We start from the raw sequence: 25837 nt of genomic DNA, 5'->3' as shown, positions 1-25837 counted from the left end.
TCATTAAAATTAAAACAATATTTTGCACATGGTGAATGATTCAGAGTTAAGACAGAAATAATACAACAGGGAGGAATAAAAGGACTAATTCTATTCTTATACCCCAACTCTAGAATAGCTGTGAAATATTGCCCACTACCAAAGTATGTATCAGTGCTGCAAAATACAAACACTTGTGCCAATTAACTTTCTTCTGCTTGATTTGTTGGCAGAGGATTAACCAATAGCCAAATTGACAGCACATTCCTGTCTCTCTCTAAAGACTTTGAAAGTGGTAAAGAAATAAGAAAAGAGGATATGCTATGTACATACTGCTCCCTTCAAAATAGGACAATCCCAAATCATAATACTTTATATGCATCTTTGCTCTTTCATGCCAGCGAAGAAAATGATGTTTAAAATGAAAAACTTTAAACTGAACAATCCATAGAGAAGAAAAATTGTGTGATACCTGGAAAACCAAAAAGTTAATCTTTCTAGAGAAGGTTTATTTATAGAATCCATGTTTTTTCCTTTGCTAGTCCAGTTTCTTCTCCCAGGCCTGCACTGTTTTTGAGTTTATTTAGTGGGAAACTTTATTTCAGAACTCCTAGGAATAATTGTCCCTGGTCCGCTGATGCTAGTCTTTACAAAACACTGTTGTAATTTCTTTTTATGACACTTTTTGAAGGAATGAAATATAGAAATTTATCCCAGAATGTCAACTACAACAAAAATTAAAAATAAATAAAATTTATATATATTTTATGTCACATGTAGTAATTTCTCTAAGGAAATAAAATAGGCTATAATCAAAAGATATGTCCTACAGACCAAACAGAGATTGTACTGAATTACAATGAAAGTAAATTAGTCATAACTGAATGAGAACAAATTGCATAGTTAAGAGAAGGTCTTTATTACCAACTACAGACTCTGTCATAGAACTTGACCACTATCAAAACATAGGCCAGCACCAAGCCACAAGAACTGGTCATTCTGGCAGTTATGAAATCCTGAATCATAGGAAAGGCTCCTATAAACCAGAGTACCTTGCTATATCATCTAAGAGTGAGAGATTTGGACACAAAAAACTACAGAATCTAGAACTGAGTATTTCTCTATGTTAGGAAAGCTCTTTTTCTATTAGGCCTTCTAATGCTCATAACAACCCTATCACAAATGTATTGTTGTAATCTACATTTTACAAATTAGGAAATTATGGTTCAGCAAGATAAGAGACCTGCCCCCTGGTGTCAGCCTGAATAAAAGCCTTTCCAGGCCCTGTTCTAATTACTACACTAGATTGCCCAGGGGCCCTGCAGTCTACTTGCTCAATCTTCTGCCAAACTTCACCCAAGAGAATGGAGAAAGCTTCCTAAGTAATGGAAGACACTTATAGAGAGCCAGGATCTCACAATAACCAAGCCTACCAAGGAGGCCTGCAGAATCTGTTGCAAAGTCAAGAGCTGCTGCTCCTGACAACATCTCCATCCACCCCAAAACAGAGGTGGGGATAGAAGGAGGAAATAGTACAGAATTGAGGCCCTGTTCCAGTTGTAAAACTGCCCGAAGAAGCCCTTCTCTTTCTGCCTCCAGATTAACACAGGTACAAACACCTTGCCCCAAGACAGGCCAAGGTTGATATAGCAGGGTTTAGAACTAATGTCTCCAAGTCAGAGGGATCCGAGAATTTTGTCCAAATTTTTCAGCCCAAAGCTAGCCACGGTCTAGAGTAAACAATTTTGTTTTCATATAATCACTGCCACTGAGACCCAAGTTTATTTTTCAGAGAGTAAAGCAAAAATCTAATTTAAGGGATTCTGAGAGCAGAGAGAAACAAAATGTGCTTCATTTATTATATACACATAGAATTGTCTACATCACTTCACATAAGGAGACAGAATCACAAAATCTTAGAGGATGCATACTTTAAAAATAACACTTATATTTTTCTCCATTTCTTCAACTGTTCCTCATACGACATGGTCTGCAAACCTCTGGATATCCATCTCTTATACTCTAGTTTCTCAATCATCCTTTAAAACAATGCACTGGTCAGAAATAAGTGCCAAGCTCAGAGGAACAATCATTTCCTGAGATCTGGACAAACTACTCCTATTTGTGCTTCCATGATTGTGTCAGCTACTTTCTCCTTTGCGTAGCTCCTTGTGAATTGATCTTAACTCCTAACACATTACAGAAAATAAGCTTCTTACTTAATTTTCTCAAAGTGACTATGCAGAGCAATACAACCTTCACTTTTCCCTACTTGTTTCCAAATTATTCGGACTTAAATGTGTGAATATACAAGTATTTAAACATAAATATATAGAGTTACAGTCACGTTTCCATGACTCTATATTGATGGCTTTACCTCCTGGTATTAATATCCTTTCTGGAGCCTGACACATCAAATCTCAGCCAGCATATGCCGGAAGTCATGGATAAGGTATAAAACAACAGAAGTAAAAGAAAACTTGTGTGAATTCATGTTTCAAGGAATACCTCAGCCTTTTTGAGACCATTAATCTCTAGTTTGCCCAAAAGTGTCTATTTACTTAAAGTTAAAGGAAAGTAGTACAATTAAAGTGAGTTTTAAATTTTTAATTTTTTTAAGGTGTTAAATCAAACATCTCCCCAGAAGCCTTTACTATTCTTGGGGAAGGGTTATAATCTCTGGTCAAAATTGAGAATCACTGGGGAGGATGAAGAGGAGAGACAGATGCAAAGATTCCCACCTGGTTAGATCCCAGAAGGATTTGGGAGCTTGGAAATGGAAGATATGGGGAGTGTGGTGAGAAGGTACATTCAAGATGCTACAACAGACTTCTCTGTCTTAGACATCTTTATCTCGCCTAAAGGACTTCTGCCATCCTCGAATCTTCTGCATAATAAGTTGTTAGATCCAACCACTGTTAAACTCACTGACTAATCAATTAGTTTAATTTAACCATAGAGAAGTTTTGGTTCACACACTGCTGGCCATTAAATATTCCTGTCAGTATCTGACACATTCAGCCATCGGGAGGGTGCAGGAGGACCAGGTCCACCAGGTTGGTTTAGGCATAGTAGGAAAAACTGAAGCCTTTACCTCAATGTGTCTTCAAGGAAGCAGGGGAAAGGGAAGAGAAAAGTCATTTGAATATATATATATATATATATATATAACTATTTTTCTGATGCTGCAGATAAGAAAACTAAATCACAGAGAAGTTTACTTGCCCAAATTCACATTGCTGGTATGTGACAGAGGCAGAATTGAAACCCAAGTCTATCTGGCTTCAAAGCTTGTGATCTTTCACTATACCATTCCCAGTAATGAGACCAGTAGTAGTATGTTATATTTATGAACAAGATGATAAAAAGAAAATAATAGCTAACATTTACTGAATACTTGTTATATTCCAGGCACTGTTTTAATACTTTATATCTATTATCTTATTTAATCTTAACAACTCTGAGGAGAGCAATGTATTCTCTATTTTAACACAAAGATGCTGAGGCATGGAGAAATTAAGTAACCCAAGGTCACCCAACTAAAATATGGTGCAGTTAGGATTTAAAGAGCGGGGGATGGGAAGGATTCATGTATTGGCCTCCTTGGCATTAGCAGATCTCATTTTTAACTCTCTAGTTTTCTATTTCTGTTAGCCTGTCTACTGCTGACTCTAGCACTCTCTCACCCACTATTTCTATTAATATACTTTCACCAGTATAGATCGGGAGCATATGCTAATAAATGTATTGCTCCAGATCTTTTATGCCCATAACAACCAATATAACTGACAGGTAAGTCACATGAGTTGAGTACCACACAACTGAGGTGTCCTTCAGAAAGATGATTGTCAAAAGGATGCAAGAACAGAGGAGCACTGTCTGTCCTGGAATGGAAAAGGATTTTTTTCTTTTTAAGTGTTAACTAATAGATGTAAAGTGAAACATAGCTCAGCATCTTTTTTTCTCCTTTATATCTACCCCATATGCATGCCATGATTTTCTGTTTTTGTTTTTGTTTTGTTTTGTTTTTCAATTTAAGTATAGTTGGTATACAATATATTAGCCATATTAGTTTCAGGTATACAAATGATTTTCATTTTAACAGTCTCCTCTCATCCTTTTAACTTTTGACTCGTCTTCAGATGTTGTTTTTATTTTTTTTTAATCCAAACTTCAATTTGTAATCATTATTCTGTCATTTCTGTTCTTTGGCAATGATGAAAATTAAAAATCAGTAGGCAAAATGTTTAGATCTTAGAAGAAGAAAACATGTGTCTGAAAATATGTTTGTTTTTATGTCTTGCCTTGTTGAAATAATTATTTCATTTTACTTTGAACTGTGCTTTTAACAGCATTGTAAATTCTGGCTCTTTCTAGCCATGATTATCTATCTTCAACCCATAGTTAGGCTAACAAAGTATTGGTCATACTTTAAACACTGGCAATGATAGATGCAAAAGAAGACATTTTCATCCTAATCAAGAAATGTTTATCTAACATGTCATAACTAATGTAATTATTAGAACTCATCTATGAATTAAAGAGAAAACAACTAGTTAGAAATGGTGTAGGAGATGCACTGTTTTAGGAACAAAAGACTACTTTGACAACTGCCAACACTCTGTTAATTGCAAAAGCAGACTGTAGCAGAAAGGTGTTTCAGTAAAACACCCACCCTGAAACACATTATGTTTTTCCAAAGAGAAATGTCCAACTGGCAAAGTTGGTTTATTATTACAGAAGTTTGTAATGTTGCTCTCGGCAACAAATTGAGACACAAAATACATAGCTAGGAAGGCTCTGAGTCAGGACTATAACCAATGTCTAATTAACTCCAAAGTATAATTGAGTATAATTCAAAATGAAATTAACTGCAAAGTATAATATGAGTATAGTTCAAAATGAAATCAACATATACATCTGGTCAGGAAAAAAATTCAAACCTTGCACATTATCAGTCAATTTAATTAAAAATAATTCTGTTTCATGGTGACACTTGAGTCAGTATGGTTTTTTTAACACAAAGATAAGAAAATTTTTTGATCATTAAGATTTTTTTACTTTCCAAATTTATTTCTCAGGAATTATGTAGTTATATTTTTAATTTCCCTTCACATCATCTAAATAGCAAACTGAAATTCATCTTCCTTAGTTATAAGTCAGTGTATATTCTAGCATTCACTTGATAACAGCCTATGGGCCTAACTCTGATTAAATTCACCTCTCTTAGGTAATTTTCAGCACTTAAATACACACATTACCTTGATTTTAGTTCCCTGAGCAGAGAACCCAGTTGAACCCACCCAGACTTTTGACCTACAGAACTATGAGATAGATAATAAAGTAAGCACTGTTTCACACTGCTAAGTTGGTGGGGATTTGTTACATAGCAACAGAAAACTAACACAGTACTCATGAGGGACTTAAAATTAGAAAACAGTAAAATTCTTATACAAAAACTTACAACAGACATTATACTTAATGAAGAAAATATAGATGCATTTTAAGAGCTGGAATGAGTCAAGGATACCTATCATTACTACCACTGCTCAACACAGTATTGTAATCCCTGGTTAATACTACAAGGAAAAAAAAAAGAGGTATATAAGAATTGGAAGAAAAGAGATAAGCTTTTGTTATCTATAAATAGTTAGAATCAATAAATGATTAAAATCAATAAAAGAGTTCAGCAAGTTGTTGAATACATGACCAACTTAGAAAACAGTTCTCTACACTATTAACTATAAACTATAACACAAAATACCATTCAAAATAGCATAGACATTATAAAGTATTTAGGAATTTATTTAAGAAATAAATAAGACCTTTGTAGGGGCTTATAATTTTAATTTCTCCTGTTCCGTATTTTTCAAAGTTCATATAATAAACATATTATTTTGCTAATAAAAACATACCATATCAATGGTGATATTCAAAGTATTTAGAACACTGGCACCAATCAATCAGAATGACACAAAAAATAAATGAGCAGTTTTACCACACAGGTATCTGTCAGATGAAGAAGAGCCTTGCATCTCATTAACTAATCGATTATTTAAGTTAACTGATTATTATATTTCTCTCCCAGAATTGGCCAAGAAGGACAAATTTTAGCCTTTCACTTTCTCTGAAGAATTTCTCTCAATTAATTATTTTTCCTGTAGTCAGGAAAAAGGGACTAGAACAAAATTAGATCAACAAGACGATATAACTTACTTAAAAGATTGCAGGGAACAAAAAATAGAGCTGGCATAGAAGAGAGAAGAGCATGTCTATGAACTGAAGAATGAGAAAATAAGAAAGAACTATCATGTGGCCTGCACCTGACCAACAGGCTAACCATCTATCCTGCCTGATAGGACAGAGTAAAAAAGTGTAGCTCAGATCGTATCTCCTACATAAACTCAGTTGTTCCAAGAATGTGAATGCTGGGGATTTTGACATTACCTGCCTTCAAATTATGAAATGATAAGGTTCAAAGTCCCTCATGGACTCCAGGAGTAATCAAAAGATAGTGATTAAAATACAGAACATACTTAATAAGTACTTTTACAAAATCTACCAGAGTGGTAAGTAAATTTACCATAAAAAGCAGCTTAAGAGGTTAAATTGTTTTCACTTTACAAACACACTCAAGATAGGGTATCGAGACACCCTCTGTATATTTTAACCATGATAAACTGATCCCAAACTGAAGTCAAATCATCCCCGAATTGAACCAATGATTCATTCACCTCACTAAGAATGATCTAAGTAATCCAACAAGTAAGTCTGAAAATGACCACCAAAGCAATCAAGATGGTTCTCCTTCCCTTAGGAGACTGTCAGCAAAAGCTGAGAAAATTTCCTCCTTGCTCTACTGTAAAATTTTGGTTTCAATTACCCTCTCTTCTTTCCATTCTATAAATTTTCTGTAATTTCTTCCATCAAGCTACCAAGTTTTGTGGTATTATTTGCAATACTAAAAAGCCACGCCCTTATTCTGTGGTTATATAGATTTTAGATTCTTAAAAAGTTTTATAAATAATACCACAAAAATGGCCTCAATTAAAAGAAATGACTTTTCCCAAAATAAACGAGAAGAGATAAACATATATAATCCATAAGAAATTGGGCTTTGCATTCAGGTAAGTGATTTGATAAAGATGGGCTGACCTAGACTTTAGATTTCCCTGGTAGGGTTAACTAGTGAAAGATACAAGATCCAAAACCCCTCTAACCTTGAATTGCAAATCCCCCAAATCCCAAAAGGTAAAATGGTCCCTGGTTGGCATCTTAGAGAAGAACTGACCTTATTAAACACATTCATATTAAGAAGTACATCATGAAAAGAAAAGAGGTGGTACTAACCTAAAACAGCATTTGCTACAAGTTCCTGGAAAAGAAATCAATATGAGGAAAAGATGAGGTAATTTAATCCAAAAAGAAAAGAAAATTAAGGTTAAAAATCAATGATTAAATTAAAAGCGAAGAATTGCATTTCTAGAAGAGAACTCAGTCTCATGATTGGTAGTTAAGAACCTATTTCACCCAAAGACCATCAGAGACCACAGTGAACCTGAACTCAAGGGTGCATTGGTCAGGAACTCTCTACCCTTAGTTGTTTGGCGTAGACTAAACACAAAGTTTCTCACCAAAGCTCCTTGGAAGGCTGTGGCACTTGTTTACAAGGGTTCTTTTATAATAGAGCCAGTTCAGCTCATGCCTCACAAATAAACTACAAATTCCTTTGAAGCTAGGATCCCATTTTAGTCATGTTTATATACCCATGTAGCACATGTGAAAATGCCCGTGGTAGGCACTCAGTGAATGTTTTTCAAATTACCACTGAGTTTACTAAAACTCAGTACCAAATGGAATAATAGTCATAGTGGTAATAACAATCATGCAATACCTTTTACTGGATGCTTACCAGGTATTGTGAGAAAACTCACATGCCACTTGATGAGATGAGTGATATAATATGTATTATTATCCATATTTTACAGACATTAAAATTGAAGCTCACAAAGATCCTTAATAATTCACCTAAGGACATGGGGTTAGCATATCCAAACTCAGACAGTGAGAAAAATTTTTGCACCCTACAATAGCTCTATAGGGGCTTACCCAATTATAAGTAGAGATTCAAGTATAGGCTTAGGAGATTAAGCATAGTTATATGTTGTGGAGTCAACGCTAATGAAGATGCTCATTGGTATAAACAACATAAATCAAGATATCTTCACATATAGTAGGTGCCTGCTAAATAGCTGGTAAGTCTGTGCAGAAATGAAGCCAGGAAAAAAAAAGAAAGAAAAAAAGAAAGAACCAAAGCCAGAAACTCAATTACTTTTCCGATTCAGGACCTCTTAATGTCCTAACTATGGAATGAATACTGATCATTTCTTCCCAATAACAGAAGCTGGAGAATAGTTAAACATTCAGAAAGCACAGCTTCTTGTTGAGTCATAATCTCCTGAGGTTTATTAGAGTCAGAATTTGCTGAGTCAGAATTTACTGAGGTTTTTTATCTTTCTCTGCCCAGATTTAACATATGTTAAGGCCCTGAAGGAAAGCTCTGTGAAATAAAACAATATGCTTCATTCATGTTTCACACAGTTTAAAGAGTGGAAACGGTGGTATTAAAATCAACAATAAAAAAAAAAATTATTCCAGAGTCAAAGCCTAAATAAACTCCAAACAAAGGATATGTAAACTCCTGGCCCATGACCTATCTGGCATGTAATACACACTCTCCTATAAGTATATGTATCTGTGTGCTCTTCATACTATAATCACGAATGCAGTAATGGCTGAAAATTTCTCTTTTGTAGTAAAATAATTATTAGGGCGTTTCAAAGATGATTTCTCTAGGGTCAGGAAATTGAATACCATTTGTTACTAAAACATGGAGTTATCTAATTTGTGTGTGTATGAAGTTATGTAAAACCAAAAACAAAAAATAAAAATGAAAACTAAAAGAGAACCAAATAACTTCATCTTGAAAGCAAAATGCAAATAGATAATTGCATATTTTTAACTAAATGAATGCTCATCAAAATGCCTTTTGCTAAACCAGCAGAGAAGATATATTAAGATTATTAACCAAGTAGCATAGATAAGGTATAAATAAATATGTTTCTTTTAAAAATTTGCCACAAAATATAATTGTATTTTAAATGTTAGGGAGAATCATTTTGAAAGTGTTTCCATTGTTACTCACAAGCTAATCTTTACTTAATAATGATTTATTATTTGGCTTACTTGCCAATAATAAGTTCTACAAAAATAATGTATTCATTATTCATATGTCAAATGAAATCTCAAAGTAGATGAAAGTAGAAAACAAATTCCTACTAAGTTCCATGCTCCACAGTACTCCAGCAGCCAAAGTGCTCTTCTTAAACCTTGCATCAGATCGTATCTCCCCCTTGGAGGGCTGGAGACCTTCCAATGCAATGGTTTCCAACCAAATTTTAATCCAAACTCACCGTGGTTTATAAGGTCTTAGGCATGGCTTATAAGGTCCTACTTTCCTCACCAACCTTAAATCCTACCACCTTCACCTGTACTCCTGTTGATCCAGTTAATGGCCTTTGTTTTGTCCCTCACTACAAGAAGCTCATTTCCACTGAGTTTCATGCTGGCTATTCCCTCTGCGCAACCACCCTACCCACATATATTCCCACTGCTGGCTCCTTTTGTCATCCAGGGCTAACCGCATCATGAGGCTTTTTCTGACCATCCAACCTAAAAGAGTTCCATTCCCACAGGCACTCATAGCACTTACAACTTTTTGAAAATCTCCTGTTATTTGTTCATTATCTCTCTCTCTCTCTCCAAAGAGCTCCTAGCTCCTAGCAACAACCTTCTCCCACAACCCCCAGAAGAATGTAACCTCCATGGAAGAGGGATTATTGTCTGTCTTGTCCAGCATCACAGCCTTAGAATCTCGAACAGTGTCTGACGCATGGAAGGCACTGAGAAAAATGTTTAGAATATTATATATTCTAAATATATTATATTTGTGGATAGGTTTTAATTGCTTTTTTATAGTGAATTCTCACTAATGCCATATCTTTGGCTCTCTAAAAATCAAGGACTATATGGCATACTCCAGCTGCAAACATGCCTAGGTATGACTTCAAACAGTAGTGTCCTGATAACTTTAGATTTTCAAGACATTTAGAATAAACAGATTCAGTAGACATGAACACATTTTCAAGATAAATGTTGGTTTTGTTGTAATCAAAATTCTGGCTCCTCATGGCACCCTCTGGTTTTAACCAAAATCTCACTGTTTCCCTCAAAACATTCAGCAAGGACTTTTCTCCCCTGCATGGGGCTTTTAACCTTTCAATGACATAAGAGAAAAAAAATGTCTCAAAGGGTAAAAGAATTCTGCACAAAATCTAGGTTATTTTTAATACCCAATATCAACTAACAGAGCTGCCCCCCTTTTTTTAATTTGGAAATTTTTTAATTACCCAGATAAATTAGGACCCATATAGGTTGGAAACAAAGGAAGTAGGAGTTCAAGGGCATTGTCAACACTCTGGAAAGGAGAAGAGAAGCAATTTTTTTTTAACTTATTAAAGGCAGCCTCTCTAGTGAACTTGTTCAAAGATTTACTTTCAATCAGGCCTATGTCAGTATAACAATAAAGTATAAAAACAATCCATTTAATCATGTTTCTCCTTCTCCACGAATCACAACCAATTCAATGTCTTTGAGCTGTCTTCATGTCAGAGCTCTTCCCCATGAATCTAACTTAAATCTGAAATCATTTTAATTTTCACTAAAGTTTCAGTTATAAAACATGGTCACTGATGTTGTGCAACTGCTCATGATGCTAAATGCAAACAATGATTGTATCCTTTCAGGAAACCCTCTGAACTACAGAATCATAAATATTTCCCATGTCTGAGGAAATATACAACTGAAAACGTAATAGGGATTCAATATATTAACATCTGAAAAGTGCTGAGGGTATTGCCTGGCACATAGTAGAAACTACAGATGAGGGTTTTAAATTAATGAATTGATTCTTACACTACAAAACAAAATTTCTAAGCAAGAATTTTACATCTAAAATAGTCGTCACAATTATAGTTGTATACTCCTTTTTTCAAAGATAACATTTTAAAAATAAAACCTTTATGTGATATCATATGCATTTAATAATCGTAGTTATAAGAAAGTTTCATTCATTGATCTCATTTGCAATTAAAGGGTTCTGATGAATGAACTGTCATCGAGTAGGCAGGCCTATGTTGAGTTACTCCCTCTACCCATCACAAAGAAGGTTCCTGACAGTTTCCTACAGATCCAAGTGGCCTTCAGTAGACAGAAAAAAAAAAGAGGTTAATTCCAAAATACTGAACTTCATCCTCAAAGCTGACACATTTATTTTTGAGTGTTTGGCCTTATTGTGGGGGTGCTGTGGAGGTGGGGGTAACAGAGAAAAATCTCAGAACTCACTGGGTTCTATTACTTTGTTCAGTACCTGAATATATAGCACATTATTCAGAAAACCACTGTGATGCATGATTTTTGATTGCTTCCTTGTCTCTTCGTACTGTTTAGTAGATAAGTAATCTCTGGATGAGCTGAATTGATTTGAACTTGAGTTTTAGGAAATCATCTCAAACAAACTAAGAATTCCAAAAGAAAGGTGGCACCAATGCTGTGGTTACATATTAATGTCAATCCATACTCAAATGAGGTATTAAAGACAAGGGCACTGATATAGGTAAAATAGGTTATTCATTCATCATTACAACCAAATATAAAATGGCTTGCTAAATAGACCACATGGAAATCCACATCAATCTAAAACTATCTAAATAAGCAGACTGGCTTTTAAATTACTACCATTTGCTTTAGACAGACAAACCTACAGTTGGCAGCTAGGAGTTCTTTCTTTCTATATGCAGTTCTAATCCAGCTCTTCCTCCAAAGAGTGCATTTCTAATTTAAGCATATCCGAAGGATATGCTAGGTTGGAGGACTGTTTTCAAGTTTCTTCCTAGCACTCAGCTCTCGGACAATTCCAAACTAGAACCTCGAGCAGAACTGGATGAGGGACAGGCCAATTACAGGTGCTCAGGTCCACTGCTATCTATAGTCAATTCCTGGATCTAGGCAGAACTGATCTGCTTTTTAAACTGGAAATTTATCCGTATTCGTCCATTCATTGACTCCCTCCTGATTTAACTTCATACTTCCTAAATCAGCAGAACTAAAGTAGCTACCAGAATACAGACAGCAGACTATAGGAAGAAACTTCACTCCCCACATTGTATTTTTTTCAATTCTGGAGCCCAACCAAGAGGTATTGGGGCATGAAATAGGCAAAAAAAAAAAGCCCTCCATTTGTTCCATTTGAATGTTATGATAATGCTGTATTTCATTAATAAGAATGGCATAAAAAGTTTCTTAGACTACACCAATAATAGTAAATGTACAACAAAATTCAAAACGCTCAAAAAGTCTATTGCTATTATTGCAATAATAATACTTACCTTCAGTATAAGATAAAAAAAAATTCAAGGTAAAATGTTTTAAAGTGGAGAAGAAAAGTTACTTTATATTTATAAAAGGAGTAATTTACAACAAAGATAGAGCGGACATAAATTTCAAACCCCTAATGACATTACATAAAATCTACATCATCGAAATCCATTGAAAACCATTAGAAATACAAACATAAACTAAAAAACACAAATGTAATGAAATTCTAAGTTCTCATATACATTATTTGGAAAATAATTAAGAAATAAGATTCTATAAATAATAATTTTGATTTAATAGTTATGTATTGAACTTTTAATTTTTAAAAATGAGAGAGAATGTAGATTCTTTTCAAATGCTCATATTTACAAAATTTGGTAATAATAAGTTAACTAATTTGAAAACAGTAAGATTTGCAAGTTGGTATAAGAAAATTTTAAACCATTAAACTAGACGACCTTCAGGAAAGGCTGATTTAAAAAGAAAAATGTTATACAAAATTCGGGTAGGGGCCTCAGGGAGTAGAGAATAGGGAATAACTGCTTCATTGGCACATGATTTCCTGTTGAGGGATAAAAATATTCTAGACAAGATAACATTCACAACATTGTGAATGTACTAAATGTCACTGAACTGTACCCTTTACAATGATTAAAATCGTAAAATTTTTTATGTGAATTTTGTCACAATAAAAATAAATAAAAAACAAAAAATAAACAGAGCTTTCTTATATACTGTTATGAACAAACTACAAAATTATTATTCAAATCATGACTTCGATAATAGGGCAGCTAGACTATGGTCATGAAAGGGAACGCTCTATATTGTAATTGATCAATTGAACATAAGTCTCAATAAAATGTGAAGATGGTAGTTGCACTTAAAGTTAGAGATAGATTAATACAGTAAAATAAAAAGTCTAGAAAGATTCAAACACATTTAAGAATTTCAGACATAATAAAGGTAGAAATTTTTTAAAATTGCAGGAAGATCAATAAATGATTTTAAGACAACTAGTTAACTATTCAAAAGAAAATTCATATTATTAACTTGCAAACTAACCCAAAATAAACTATAAATGTATTGAAAACATAAATACAAAAGAACTGAAAGGGCAAAAGTGCTATAAGATAAAAGAGATGAATACTGATATTATCTGAGCCTGAAAAAAGTATTTCTTAATATGAAACAGAAAACAGTAACAACAAAAGAAATTATTGATTTATTCACTACTTTTATAAATTAAAATACTAAATTAAAAGGCTAATAATGAGCCTGGAAAAACAACTGCTTTTACAACAACTGATTTTATTTTTATTTTTATGTATTAGCATTGTCTGTTCTTTGTCATCCAAAGAGTTCTTGAAAAATCATTTACAGATAACCACACATTCACACACACACAAAAATACCCAGTAATATAAAAAAGTTTAACTACTCTATTAAAGAAATTAAACTAATATATTTTCCCTATTGGATGACTAAAAAGGATGCACCCAAATGCTAATAGTGGTTATCTGTTGCTAGTATAATTTGAAAGATTTTTATTTTAATTTATATTTTACTATATTTTATTTTACAATAAAATTTTATAAAGAAAATATTGCATTTTTAAAGTAGTCTGTAGGAATATAATGCACAAAATTTAATATTCCTCAATAAAGAGAATATGTCCATGGACATAAAGGGAGGTCTTTTCTTTCTAATGGAGCTCCTAAAACATGAGATTGCATTTCTCTACTTGTATACTTGTATACTGCTAGTTTTCTGCTGCCTTCATTGCCTTGTCCCTGCTGCTCTCTCCTCTCCTGCATTCTATCTGTCATTCATGTGGTTTTTATCTTCATTTTCTGGTCCTCTGCCATGAACATAAATTCAAGAAGTGAAATAAAGGACCATGTAATCAAAGTAATAACAATAGTAACTATTGTTGTTGCTGCTGCTACAGCAACTTTATTATTTAATACTTTATTATTTAACACATTATTTAATGTACCTTTGGACCCAGAGGTTCCTCCACTGTTACTAAAGAAATTAACCTTCTGCATTGCTCCCAGGCAAGGCCAGAGAAATGCAAATAGTTATATTTATCCCATATTAAAAGTTGGGAAGAGAAGGATAAAGAGGATACACCTAAGAGTTAGAGGATGGAGAAGAGAGTTCAAAGATCATGGATCAAATAAAGGAATTAGGAAGTATTATTCCCACAGTGTGCCTCAGGATTATTTTCTCAGGTCAGGTTTCTGTCTCTATGCTTTACTCTCCACCTGGAGAGACATCAGACTTTTTTTGTTTTCTTTTTCAGCAAAAGCCTGCCAAAAGAACAAATTGGTGAGCAAATTAACAAGTAAATTTAAGCAAAAATAAATTTTATTTTATTCATTTATACTATTAATGTTCGCAGCAATTTGTTTTTCCTTATTTTAAGTCCTTTCTAACACTTGTTTAACCTAAATTCTTAGAGTGAGCAATTTTTGTAATGTTCATGTCACTATTTCCTTTCTAATCCCGAGTCCCCTTCATTATCAAAAAATTGTATGAAATACTCATTTGAATTATTAAATTATCAGCTGATTTGATTTTCTACTACTCATGTTTTATTACTTGAAAATTTTTCTAGCTTTTAATATTAATTTATTATAACCTGCTATATTCTAATGCTGTTCAAGCCTGTCCCAAATACTAAAGTTTCTTATTTGTAGACTTTCATATCTCTAGGAATTGTATACATTATTATCTCTTTTCTCCTTGGTTTTTACAATTTGACTTAAAACTACATTTATTTCCATCAATTTTTCTTTCTAAATGATATACTATAATAGTTTTTCTCCTTTTATTAGTAATCAAAATAATCTCATCCATATACATTCACAACAGAATACTTCCTATTCTAACAAAAAGTGTAATTGAATATGTTCATATTTCAACACACTACATATTCTCTCTTTCACTTTCTATGAGTACTGTTGCTTAAGCCATAGATATTGGAAAATTAAAGATTGTTATTCTAGTATCTAGAACAGTGCCTGGCACATGAAGGTGCTCAATAAATATCTATCAAATAAATAAACATATAATTATTTGTGGACCACCAAATTGGAAGTGACAGCTACCTACCTAGTGCCCATTATTCATTTAATAACTAACTAAAAAGTACTTTTGATTATCTTGTTGACAAAATTATTGCCTAGCAGCATTAATATTTAATAGTAACAGCAATAATAATGATAACAGTATAATAACTGAAGTACCATGTCAGGCACTATTTTAACTTCAATATATTACTTCATTTAGTCTTCACGACAACCCAATAAAGCAGGTACTATTACTATATCTAATTTATATATGAGGAAATTGAGGCACGGAGTGGTTACAGTCGCACGGCCAGGAAGTGGAAGAAATAGGACTTGAACTCAGACTCTTAACTACCACACTATATTGCCTAAGAGCTAATATCTTAACTCATAGATAAGATACATCTTTTACTCCAACTAATTATAAGCTCTTTGAGGAAGAGGTTTATCTTTTACTCCCTGGAAATACGACTCCAAGAGTAGTGCCTTATACATAATGGTTTCAATAATTTTTTTAACTTGATTCCAATAATTTATAAATTAATACCTAATAAATTATTATTATTAAAATATTTAAATTTTAATACGATGTGAAAGATTAGCAGGCAACATCTTCACTTCTGGTGAGAGTTAAATAACTTCAAGTGGAAATGTCCAGGAAAATTTTCTAAAGCTATCAGCTCCCTCCGTTCCTTTCCACTACAACCAAACCTTCCTAATAGAGGAGAAAATGGAAAATATCTAAACTAGACACAGGTGATTATTTCTAATTGAGATGGTGGATGGCAATAATAGCAATAGACTTTTTGAGGATTTGGGGGTTTTGTTGAGCATTTCTTATGTGCCAATTGCTGTGTTATTAGAGTATAGGGAAATCAAATCATTTTTTCTGATTTGACTTTTAAGTACTATTATTATGATAACTTCACATATATGCAAAATTTACTTAGAGTGACTCCAGGTCACAGCTAGGAGGTGGTAGGGCTGGGACCCTGTCCCCTGCTTGTACTTGAATAACTACAGTATTCTAAAGGGAAGGCTTGATTGAGGACTGTGCACAAAAAGCTACAAGAATTCAATTGTCTCTGTCTCCTTTACCATCACATCACTGCCACACTCCATTTTGGCATTCCACAACTAAATTTTACTTGGGGATTCAATAGCTTAGGAAAAAGAAGAAAAAACACCTTCCTATCTGTATAAATCCACAATTATATCCATTCCTGTGTAGCATTACCGTCCTTACATCCTGACAAAGTATAGACAGAATGACAAATTTACACAAACTTTGAAAGGTAATATTTGCAAATATCAAAAGACTGGTTAAAGTCTTCTCTAAATACAGATAAATGGCATCGATATACCAGGTGAAATTTGGTGTGGTTATAAATGCCTTCCAAAGCAAATATAAATGGAATGCATTTTATATGCCTTCTGTAAGGATAAGACTAAGCAAATAAAGTTAAAACTGGTAACCCAGAGAGATTTGGGGCACGTCAACGACTTGAATTGTTCTTCAAACAATTGGAGTTTATGAAGCCAAACAATAAAGAAATCTATCTATCTTATGTTATCAGATACTGCTAAGTGCTATGACAGAAATAAAGCACAGGAAGGGAAGAGAGAAGAGAAACGATACCCTTAAATAAAGGAGGTGATATTAAGAGAAGAGTAAGGGAGAGAACACCAGGGCTCAGGGACAAGAATGTGCTCTCAAATATCCTGGAACTTGTCTTCTGCCAGCTGCTATTATTGACTTCAGGCCACTAACTCCATGCCCACCCAAAGACAAAAGCAGGCCAAATTCCCACAGTGTAAACTACATTCATACAGATCTAAAATATACTTTTTCTTATTGATATTAATTTTGAGTTGTAAGTACCTGAGTTATTCAAGACTTTTGTAGAAGTAGAACCCAAGCATCATCATCAGCCCTTTATTCAGACATCATTGCTGCTTCCATATTCCAAACGTGGGAGCACTTCTCACTTCCCAAAGGAAGCCCGCTAAAACAACTTATGACAATATTGCCTCTAATATCAGCAGCCATCCAAGAACAAACCAAACGACCTATTCTTCAAGATCTGACATAGAACTACAAAAGAGTCCATTTTAGTTTTAATTTTAGAATGAAACCCATTAGAAGCCCTTTTATTTGGTACAGTTAGGTGAAATGATAGATTGGTCAGTTAACTTTTTTAACTTTAGAAATAATTTACACATGTACACATTATGTATGTACATATTTCTACATTTCCACATTCTCTTTTTACTTAAAAATGTGTAAATATACATCCATTTACCACCTTTTTGCTGTAGTAGCAAATGCATAAGACCCCACAGAGATATTCATTACACGGTTCTTAAATATAAAAATAAGGGCTCATCTTTCAAAGAAAATAATCTTCACTTATAGTCAAGATGTTCTGTGATATTGCTTTGCTCTATCATTTGCCATTAGCCCTCTAAAACCTGGTCACTATGATGCCAATACCTTTAGTAATTCATTCAAAATACAATTAACCACCCAAGTCTCTGATTTATATCTGACAAACATCTTAGTGACCAAATGTTTAACTACATTGACGAGAATTATTGGAATAAGAGTAACAACCTATAAAAATCAAATTCAAACTCTAATGCAGAACATTTTTCTTAAGTACTCACCTATATAAGAAATCATTTGCTCTTAATACTTCTTTTCTCAATTCAAAATGATCCTCTATCCCCAAAAAGAAAGTAAACAAATGTGTGGCTTTCTAGTAAAAGATCACTGAAGTTTAATAGTGTCTGAAGTCTATAGCTGCGAACTTAGGGAACAGATTAAAAACTACCATTTGGTTTCAGTATTTGCTTAATTATCTCTTGCTTACAAAACTCAGAAGCCACATTCTAGTCAATCATTTGCAATCTCTTAACACTCATACTACTTAAGTTACAGTCAGCCGGTCAAAAAGTATTTATTGCTCTACCAAACCGGTGAAATAAAGCGTACCAAAAATAAATTCTTTTTAGGGTTGCATATTCCAGAAATGAAGCATTAAAGAGAATCATTACCTGTATAAAGACAGAAATGAAAAAAATGTTCAGAAAATGTTACTTGAAAGTGCCAGTAAATGTCTTTTTCTCCTCACTCGAGAAACATCAAAAGAATATCTTCAAGATTTATTTATTAGAGAAAGTAATTCGCCTATATGCTCGCAAGACAATTTTATAATTGCCATTTTATTCAAAGTTTTTGTATTAACTTATTGCTAAGTTAATTACCTGGAATTATCAGGTAATAAATACCTATTGAAGTTTTCTATATTTTTCAGTTGAAATTATAATTAAATTAATTTATATGTGTTAACCATGTTTAAAACTATAAAATCCAGATATTGTAAATTTTGAAAAGTCATTAACTGTATAGAGTATAATGAATGAGAACTTTTTGGACTTTACAAAATGGATTTCATGAGAGCCATGACAGTAATGTCAACTTGCACACAAGGGGAATGCCCTTAGGGAGTAACTGGAACACCCAAAACCCCAGAAATGTTAGCCCCCATCTGCAAGGGCTGATAAGCATGAAGATCCCACCTTGTAAGGTCCATATAAGCTGAACATCTTAGAAAGATGATGCTCAAGCCTGTCCAGAGAGCATCTTGAACGGTGAGCTAGAGCCGAAGACTCTGACCTTCTGACCTGTCCTAGCCACTGGCTCAGGACCAATACACAGCTCTCCGTGCTGCCTGTCGACAGAGTTCGCTTTGGAGACCCTAAGGTCTTTCAACCTTTTGCTCTGTCGCATAAGACTGTACTTCCCCTCTGTGTGTTGTGTGTTAACCTGCATAGGTACCTGATCAGGTAATGATTCTCAATAAACCTGGCACTGTGGAAAGATACAAATGTATTCGAGAGTGTTACTTCAGTAGCCACTTTTCTTGCTCACAACTTTAACAAGTTAAATTTTAAACTAATATTATGATTGTACTACATTTCTAAATCCCAATTCCTGAAAACTCACACACATTTCCCCTTAGAAAAATGACACATTAAATTCAAAAGAAAACACTACAGGGAATATTTAGGGCAATAAAAGCATTTTGCATAACACTGTAATAATGGAAATATGTCAATATACGTTTGTCAAAACCCATATTATAGAAAACACTGAGAAAACCCTAATGTCAACTAGAGACTTTAATCAATAACAACATATCAATAAGAGCCCATCAATTGTAATAAATGTACATATCAATGCAAAATATTAATAAGAATGACTGAGGGGAGGTATGAGAGGATAAATGAGAACTCTGTACTTTCCACTCATTTTTCTGTAAACCTGAAACGACTCAAGAAAAATAAAGTCCATTAAAAACAGAGAGATTGTATCATGACCATCTTGCCTTTGTATTGGTTAAATTCAATCATCAAAATTAATAAAGTACCCCCTTTATCATCAGCTACAAATTTAAATCATTTTAGAAATTATGCCACCACTGATAAGTTTTGATGCAATAAATCCTGTTAAGCACAAGCACAGACTCCATCATTTGCATCTCATACTCTTAGTGTATACCTGTACCTGTGTTCCAGTTTCAGGCTTAAAAATGACAGTGAACAGAGGTCGAAGAGTGTGTACAGGTGTCATTCAGATTACAAATCCAACAATTCATACTATCGATCAAGAGAGAAGGCGCATGGTGTAAAGCAGGGAATTGATCTATAGCTGCTATCATCATAGTATATCTATGGGGAATTTAGAAGCTTGGCTTCAGAAGTATTTTTAAAACTAAGACGCTTTAAAAATATAAGGTAGAGAATGATGGCTCAGTCATCAACATCTATGCAATCCGTCTTAGGCAATAAAGGAAATAAAGGAGAAAGATTTCAAGTGATGTACCCCCTGTTAGGTGTTATTTTGGCATTCCAAAACCTGTGTTTTTTACTAGGGTTCTATTTAGAGCTGTCTGAATGGCCTTAACCTACTGCTCAAGGCACTCATGTCAGCCCGTGAAGGGTATAAATCCTTTAGCCTGAACTTGCCATGAAGACCTAAAGTCCCTACAAGAGAAACCAGGAATGCAAAGAATGTTTGAAACAAATATGAATCCATCAAGGAGTATCTGTGGCATACCTACTTGGCAGCTAACACAGAAATCATTTTCACACTAAAAAGAATTTTAGAAGTATTGATAAATTGGTGTCATAGGTATATCAATAATTCATCGTCAAATATAATGTTGACCTCAGAAAATGTTTCATAAAAATATTTCAACTAGAAAATATGTTCAAAATATAAGTTAAATTGCACTATCCATTTTAACTGTGAAGGAAACCAAATATTCAGGAAAAGAAATTAGAGAAAAACGCAGATTCAAATTATCCAATGCAAAAGCGAAATTTGCTGCCTTACAACACAGGCTTATTATACTAGCTAAACTTTCACTCTGATTTCTCAAAGTCAAAAGCCATAATTAAGAAGAATTTTAAAGGTGACTACCTTTAAAAGCACTAGTGATTACCTCAGTTGTCCAGATTATCTCTCACTGAGTTTACTATGTCATCGTTTTCAGGTTTTCTCCAAAGCTATGACCTTCATGCAAAAAAAAGTCAGTATTTTCAGCTACCTCTTTTCTTGCCTTCTTCATTTTCCCTTTACAATCCCCAAGTTAATTTTAATTCTATTCAGACTCATTTTTTTTTTTTTTTGAGAAGCTACTCTATTTCAAAGTTTAAGGGAAAAAAGAAGCATTATTCTAAGGGAATTCTCTTTGTAGAGTGGCATAAATTAAACTCTTCAAGAATGAACACTAAAGTGATTCCACGTATTGACAGAACTGGTTTCTGCCATTCAGATTCAAATAACTATACTGTGAGCCCAGATCAGATCCCTGCTTGGGTTCACCTAAGGCCTCCTAAATTGACAATAAGAAGGTTTCAAAATGTTGACTTGTCACTAATAGACCCAGCCTCGCCTTCCCTTAGTTGGGTTCCTAGGACCAATTCAGGAACATCATGACAAAATACTTAAATGACTTAACATAATTTGAATTCAAGACGCTAAATTCAAATTATGAGGAAATAAGATGTATAGAAATAAAGAGGTATTTTAAAAGTAGAACTCCTTTTGTAAAATAAAATTGGTTCTCATAGAATCTGTCTGTGGCAACAGGTCTCACAAATTTTTTAGTGCATCTGGGTCATCAGGATTGTTTATTAAAACTCCACTGGCAACAATTCTTGGACAACAGGTCTGTTGAGAGCTTAGGGAAAATGCATGAGTAACAAGCACCTTGTCTACAGCCATGCCACCCTGAACTCGCCCGATCTCGTCTGATCTTGGAAGCTAAGCAGGGTCGTCTGATCTCGGAAGCTAAGCAGTGTCGGGCCTGGTTAGTACTTGGATGGGAGACCACCTAGGAAGACCAGGTGCTATAGGTGTAAAAAAATAAAGCACCTTTATACTACCATGACAGGGACAACCATGAACTTTGTATTATATTTACCTTTGTCTGACCCTTTCGCTTCACCTCTACCTGTGTATCAGCTATATACTATCTCTGGATACCAGCATGTTTTCCTATTGGTACAGAAAAAGCAATGAAAACAATCAGTAGCTATGTACAGAAGAATTTTCTCTCTTTCATGGCATGTTGTCGCTCTTTCCATCATAAAGTATAATGTTAAAGAGAGTTAGTGTCATACTTGTCAATCATAAGTATTTTTTTTTCCTTCTACCTGGAAAGTAATATAAATGACTTGTATTTTGTTGCTAATTCCTTAACCTTAGCCTTCATCTCCAATAAAAATATCAAGCTGTCGAATATAGCTTTTGGCTATTTTTTTAAAGGAATGAAATTATAAGGGAAAGATCCCTAACTCTTCTGCCAATCATACTTCTCCCTGCACATTGTTCCTGGGTTTGTGAACTGGTGATTTCTTCACCTGATCTATGTGTATAGTTCACCTGAACTATCCAACTGTTGCACTTAATACCTCCTTTTGCAAGCTGAGACCTGGTCATTGTGTGTTTAGAAGAACCCAGTAGCTAATATACCTTTTCTGTAAATCAGGTCTGTGTGACTTTCTACCAAGACTTACTGGAGTCCATTCCAGTATTGCATCTTAGATGGTAACTTTTTTCACATTTTAGAACCCAATCATATTCAGTATGTTAAAACTATGTTGTTCCTGTTAAAATTACTTTACACTGCACTGCAAGCACATAGCATATGGTTAGCAAGACATTTCTAACTCAACGCTTGTGAGAAAATAACCATGTGTGTCATAAAAAGTTTAATTCGAAGCCAGAGTTAAGTGCTGAAATAAGTCTTGAGTAGGAGTAAACTCCAGCTTTTAAAAGACTGAACAATGTTGCCCATCAAGACTAAAAATCGTAGTTAAAGACAACAAATCTTGTATTGAACATAAAAAAAAAATGGAAGAAAGCAGATATTGTCAAAATGTTAGGCTCTTACCAGAAACGGACTCCAGCAAATGCAGGAAACACACATTATTGCCAGGAGCTGGATGACCATTTCAAAGTGATGAGACCTGCCTTGTCTGTGCTGCTGACCCTTAAATTTAACTCTTAAAAGAGTAATTCCTGTGATGGCATTGCACAAGAATGAAACACCAAGGGCTAAGAGCCCCAGAAAAGAAAAAAGTAGAAGATAAAACCTATCTTCCCAGTCTTTGATGTGTTCTGTTTTGTAGAAGCACCAGGTCCTTGATGCTTGAATTTTATAGTCTTGATGCCCAAGGATGGGCAGCAAAGCTATGAAAATAGCAAACAAGTATACACTGCTCAACATCACTTTCATATGTTTGGATGTAATTTTCGTAGAATGAAATAGTGGTTTGGTGACTCCAATACATCGCTCAATGGCCATCACACTGCCCAGGAAAAGAGGGCACAGACCCGAGAATACCATGGAGATACCAAAAATACTGCAAAAGACGTTCGATTGGTCAAAGCGAATCCAGTCTTTATCAGAAGCATATACAAACACTGCTAAAGCTCCGTTGATGAGGTGGCCAAAGAAATCTGTGATTACCAGGCCACTAGCCAAAAGCAGAAACGATGCCTTGGACTTCTGTCTAAATCTCTGATATGCCTTCATGAGTATAACGATGGCAAGGCTGTTTGATAAGATTCCCACTGTCATGAAGATTATTGAAAAAAATACTGAAAGCCGGTTTTCCGTCTGGCAAGTGGTATTTGAAAGAAGCCCAGCTGCAGGAGACAATGACTGTTTGGAATTGTTCATGGACATTGTTGTGAAGATAACAGCCAGCCGCTCAAGTCATTTCCCACTCAGGACAGTGCAGGTTTGTAGTCCAGGCGTCTGTAGCATGAAGACAGAAAAATTATGAGCACTGCATAACTGTTAATCTGCCATTTAAAACCAAAGGGCCCCAGTACCTTGTGGTAGGAATCAGATTTATCTGACCTATCATAAGCAAGGTTGCGTCATACTGAAAACAGCACACATCTGCCTGTGGTTCCACATTTCATTTTCAAGGTAAAGCAGCTGTTAAAATTGAACCCCTTGATTAACCTCTGTGGCCCTTCTGCAAATGAGCACCTCCTAAATCTCCTCCTGACACTTCACAGGTTTACAAAATCACTAACAAGATTAAATTTAAACCCAATAAAGTTTTAAAAGCATAATAGTTTATTTAAACAACTAGACAACCTTTTAAAGTTTTTGTTCTTTTCTCTGATGGGCTTCGTCCCCAAACTACAGGTTATTACTTAGGTGAACTACTTGTTTGTCAGGTAGACAAAACAATCTTCTCCAAAACTTGGGAGAGTGCAAAAGAAACCACCAGCAAGGTCACTGGTGTTAAATGCGGCTTCTCTGAATAAATTCTAAAACTATTTGATTGAGATCAAATAACAGCAAACCACACGCATCAGTGATCCCTGGAAGGAAGAGTGGTAAATCTGTAGGAAGGTTTTCTGGTCCAGCTACTACCACCTGTGCAGAAATCCTTAATCGCTATAGAAAAGGAGGAGAGCCGTGCTCACTGAGAGCACATCCGCCCAGATGCTGTTGATTAAGCTACAGCTTCAGGATAGCAACATCCAAAACTAAGTATTTATTGTGGTTCTTTCCCTAGTGAGTTGAGGCCTGAGTCACGGACCCTCGATACCCACGACCACAGCCACCCCGCCCGAGCTAATCCGATTGGCGTTTCCCGAGCAGCTTTCCGGGAGGCTGGGAATTCTGGAGCCAGCCTTTCCAAGGACCCGCCCCAGTGGGTCCGACCCGGCTGCCCCGAGGACAGCCGCCTCCTCCAGATCTTACTCACTGCTCGACTTTCGCCAGTTAAGACTGCTTGCAACATCCTTCCCAAACCTCCTAACTGACTGAAACTTTCTGCGATTGCTCAAATGCCAGGGGGCCGCGTTCCTCCCACCCCGGTGGGCGCCAGAGGCCTGCGCTAGCCCCTGTGCAGGACTCGAAGTGTCCCGGGCAGGGAGGTGCGAGGTGCGGAAGGGACTACCCCCTTTGCCTATTTCCCTCCTCTGAGACCTCCACCTGGTCCACATGCCGCAGCTCGGAATCGGAAGGGATCAGCCCGAATACCCTTCTCTCTACAGATCTCCCCGTTTGGGGACATCTGGTCCAAACTTGTTGCCACGCGCAGGCTAAGGTGCCTGCAGGGGGGCCGGCTGTGGCTAAACCTTAGTCGCGTTGAGTCTCCAACGCGTGGGAAACTAGAGGCTGAAGGCGTAGTTTTACCTTGGCATCCCCGGCCGCCGGCAGGGCTCACGGAGGAGCAGAAGAGCGCGCCACTCGGTGCGCCATCGCGCTGCCGCCTGTGCTGCGCCCCGCTGCCGCGGCTGCTGCAGGTTCCCTTATAGCAGCTCCGCGCTCCCTCTGCGGCTCCCGCTGCAAGGACTGCTGAGTCTCGGCGCGCGTCCCTCGGCTCGCTCCCCCAGCGTGGAACTCGCCGGTCGCGCTCGCCTCTTCCAATCCCTCAGCACCTAGCCGCGCTTGTATCCTGGGCGGGAGGGAGGGAGCGGGTGACCTCCGCCTCCTTTTCTTTTCTCCTCTCCGCCTCCTTTTCCGTGAACCCAGAGTAGGATCAGGAGAGACTAGGGAACCGCGCCCGGATACTACCCACCCACCCACCTCCAGCATCATCAGAGCTGCGATCTCAACAGCCCAACCACTTGGGGAAAAGTTTTGTTTTAAATTCATTTTCAAGCTAAAAGCGCCAACTTTAAGGCTGCAAAACAGGAATCTAGAGAGCTAAGTCTACAGACAGCTGTCGTAACGGCGTGTTGG

General features: G+C 35.6%; 1 protein-coding gene and 1 pseudogene across 1 annotated transcript in view; one reads left to right on the top strand and one right to left on the bottom strand.

Annotated features, from left to right (window-relative positions):
• PTGFR (prostaglandin F receptor) overlaps positions 1-25506 on the bottom strand; it is a 32021-nt gene extending 6515 nt beyond the window's left edge. The window contains exons 1-2 of the mRNA XM_039838473.1: positions 25289-25506; positions 23015-23884 (exon numbers count right to left, since the gene is read on the bottom strand). Of these exons, the coding sequence (XP_039694407.1) occupies positions 23015-23812 (798 nt within the window). The 5' untranslated portion in view covers positions 23813-23884; positions 25289-25506. The remainder of the gene's footprint in view (positions 1-23014; positions 23885-25288) is intronic.
• On the top strand, positions 21832-21977 carry LOC120583424 (uncharacterized; annotated as a pseudogene).
• Positions 25507-25837: the final 331 nt, after the last annotated feature.

The sequence above is a fragment of the Pteropus medius genome, unplaced genomic scaffold, assembly GCF_902729225.1.
Source record: "Pteropus medius unplaced genomic scaffold, Ma_sr-lr_union100, whole genome shotgun sequence".
NCBI lineage: Eukaryota > Metazoa > Chordata > Mammalia > Chiroptera > Pteropodidae > Pteropus > Pteropus medius.
The sequence above is the reverse complement of the archived record's forward strand: the minus strand, read 5'-3'. Positions and strand labels throughout refer to the sequence as shown.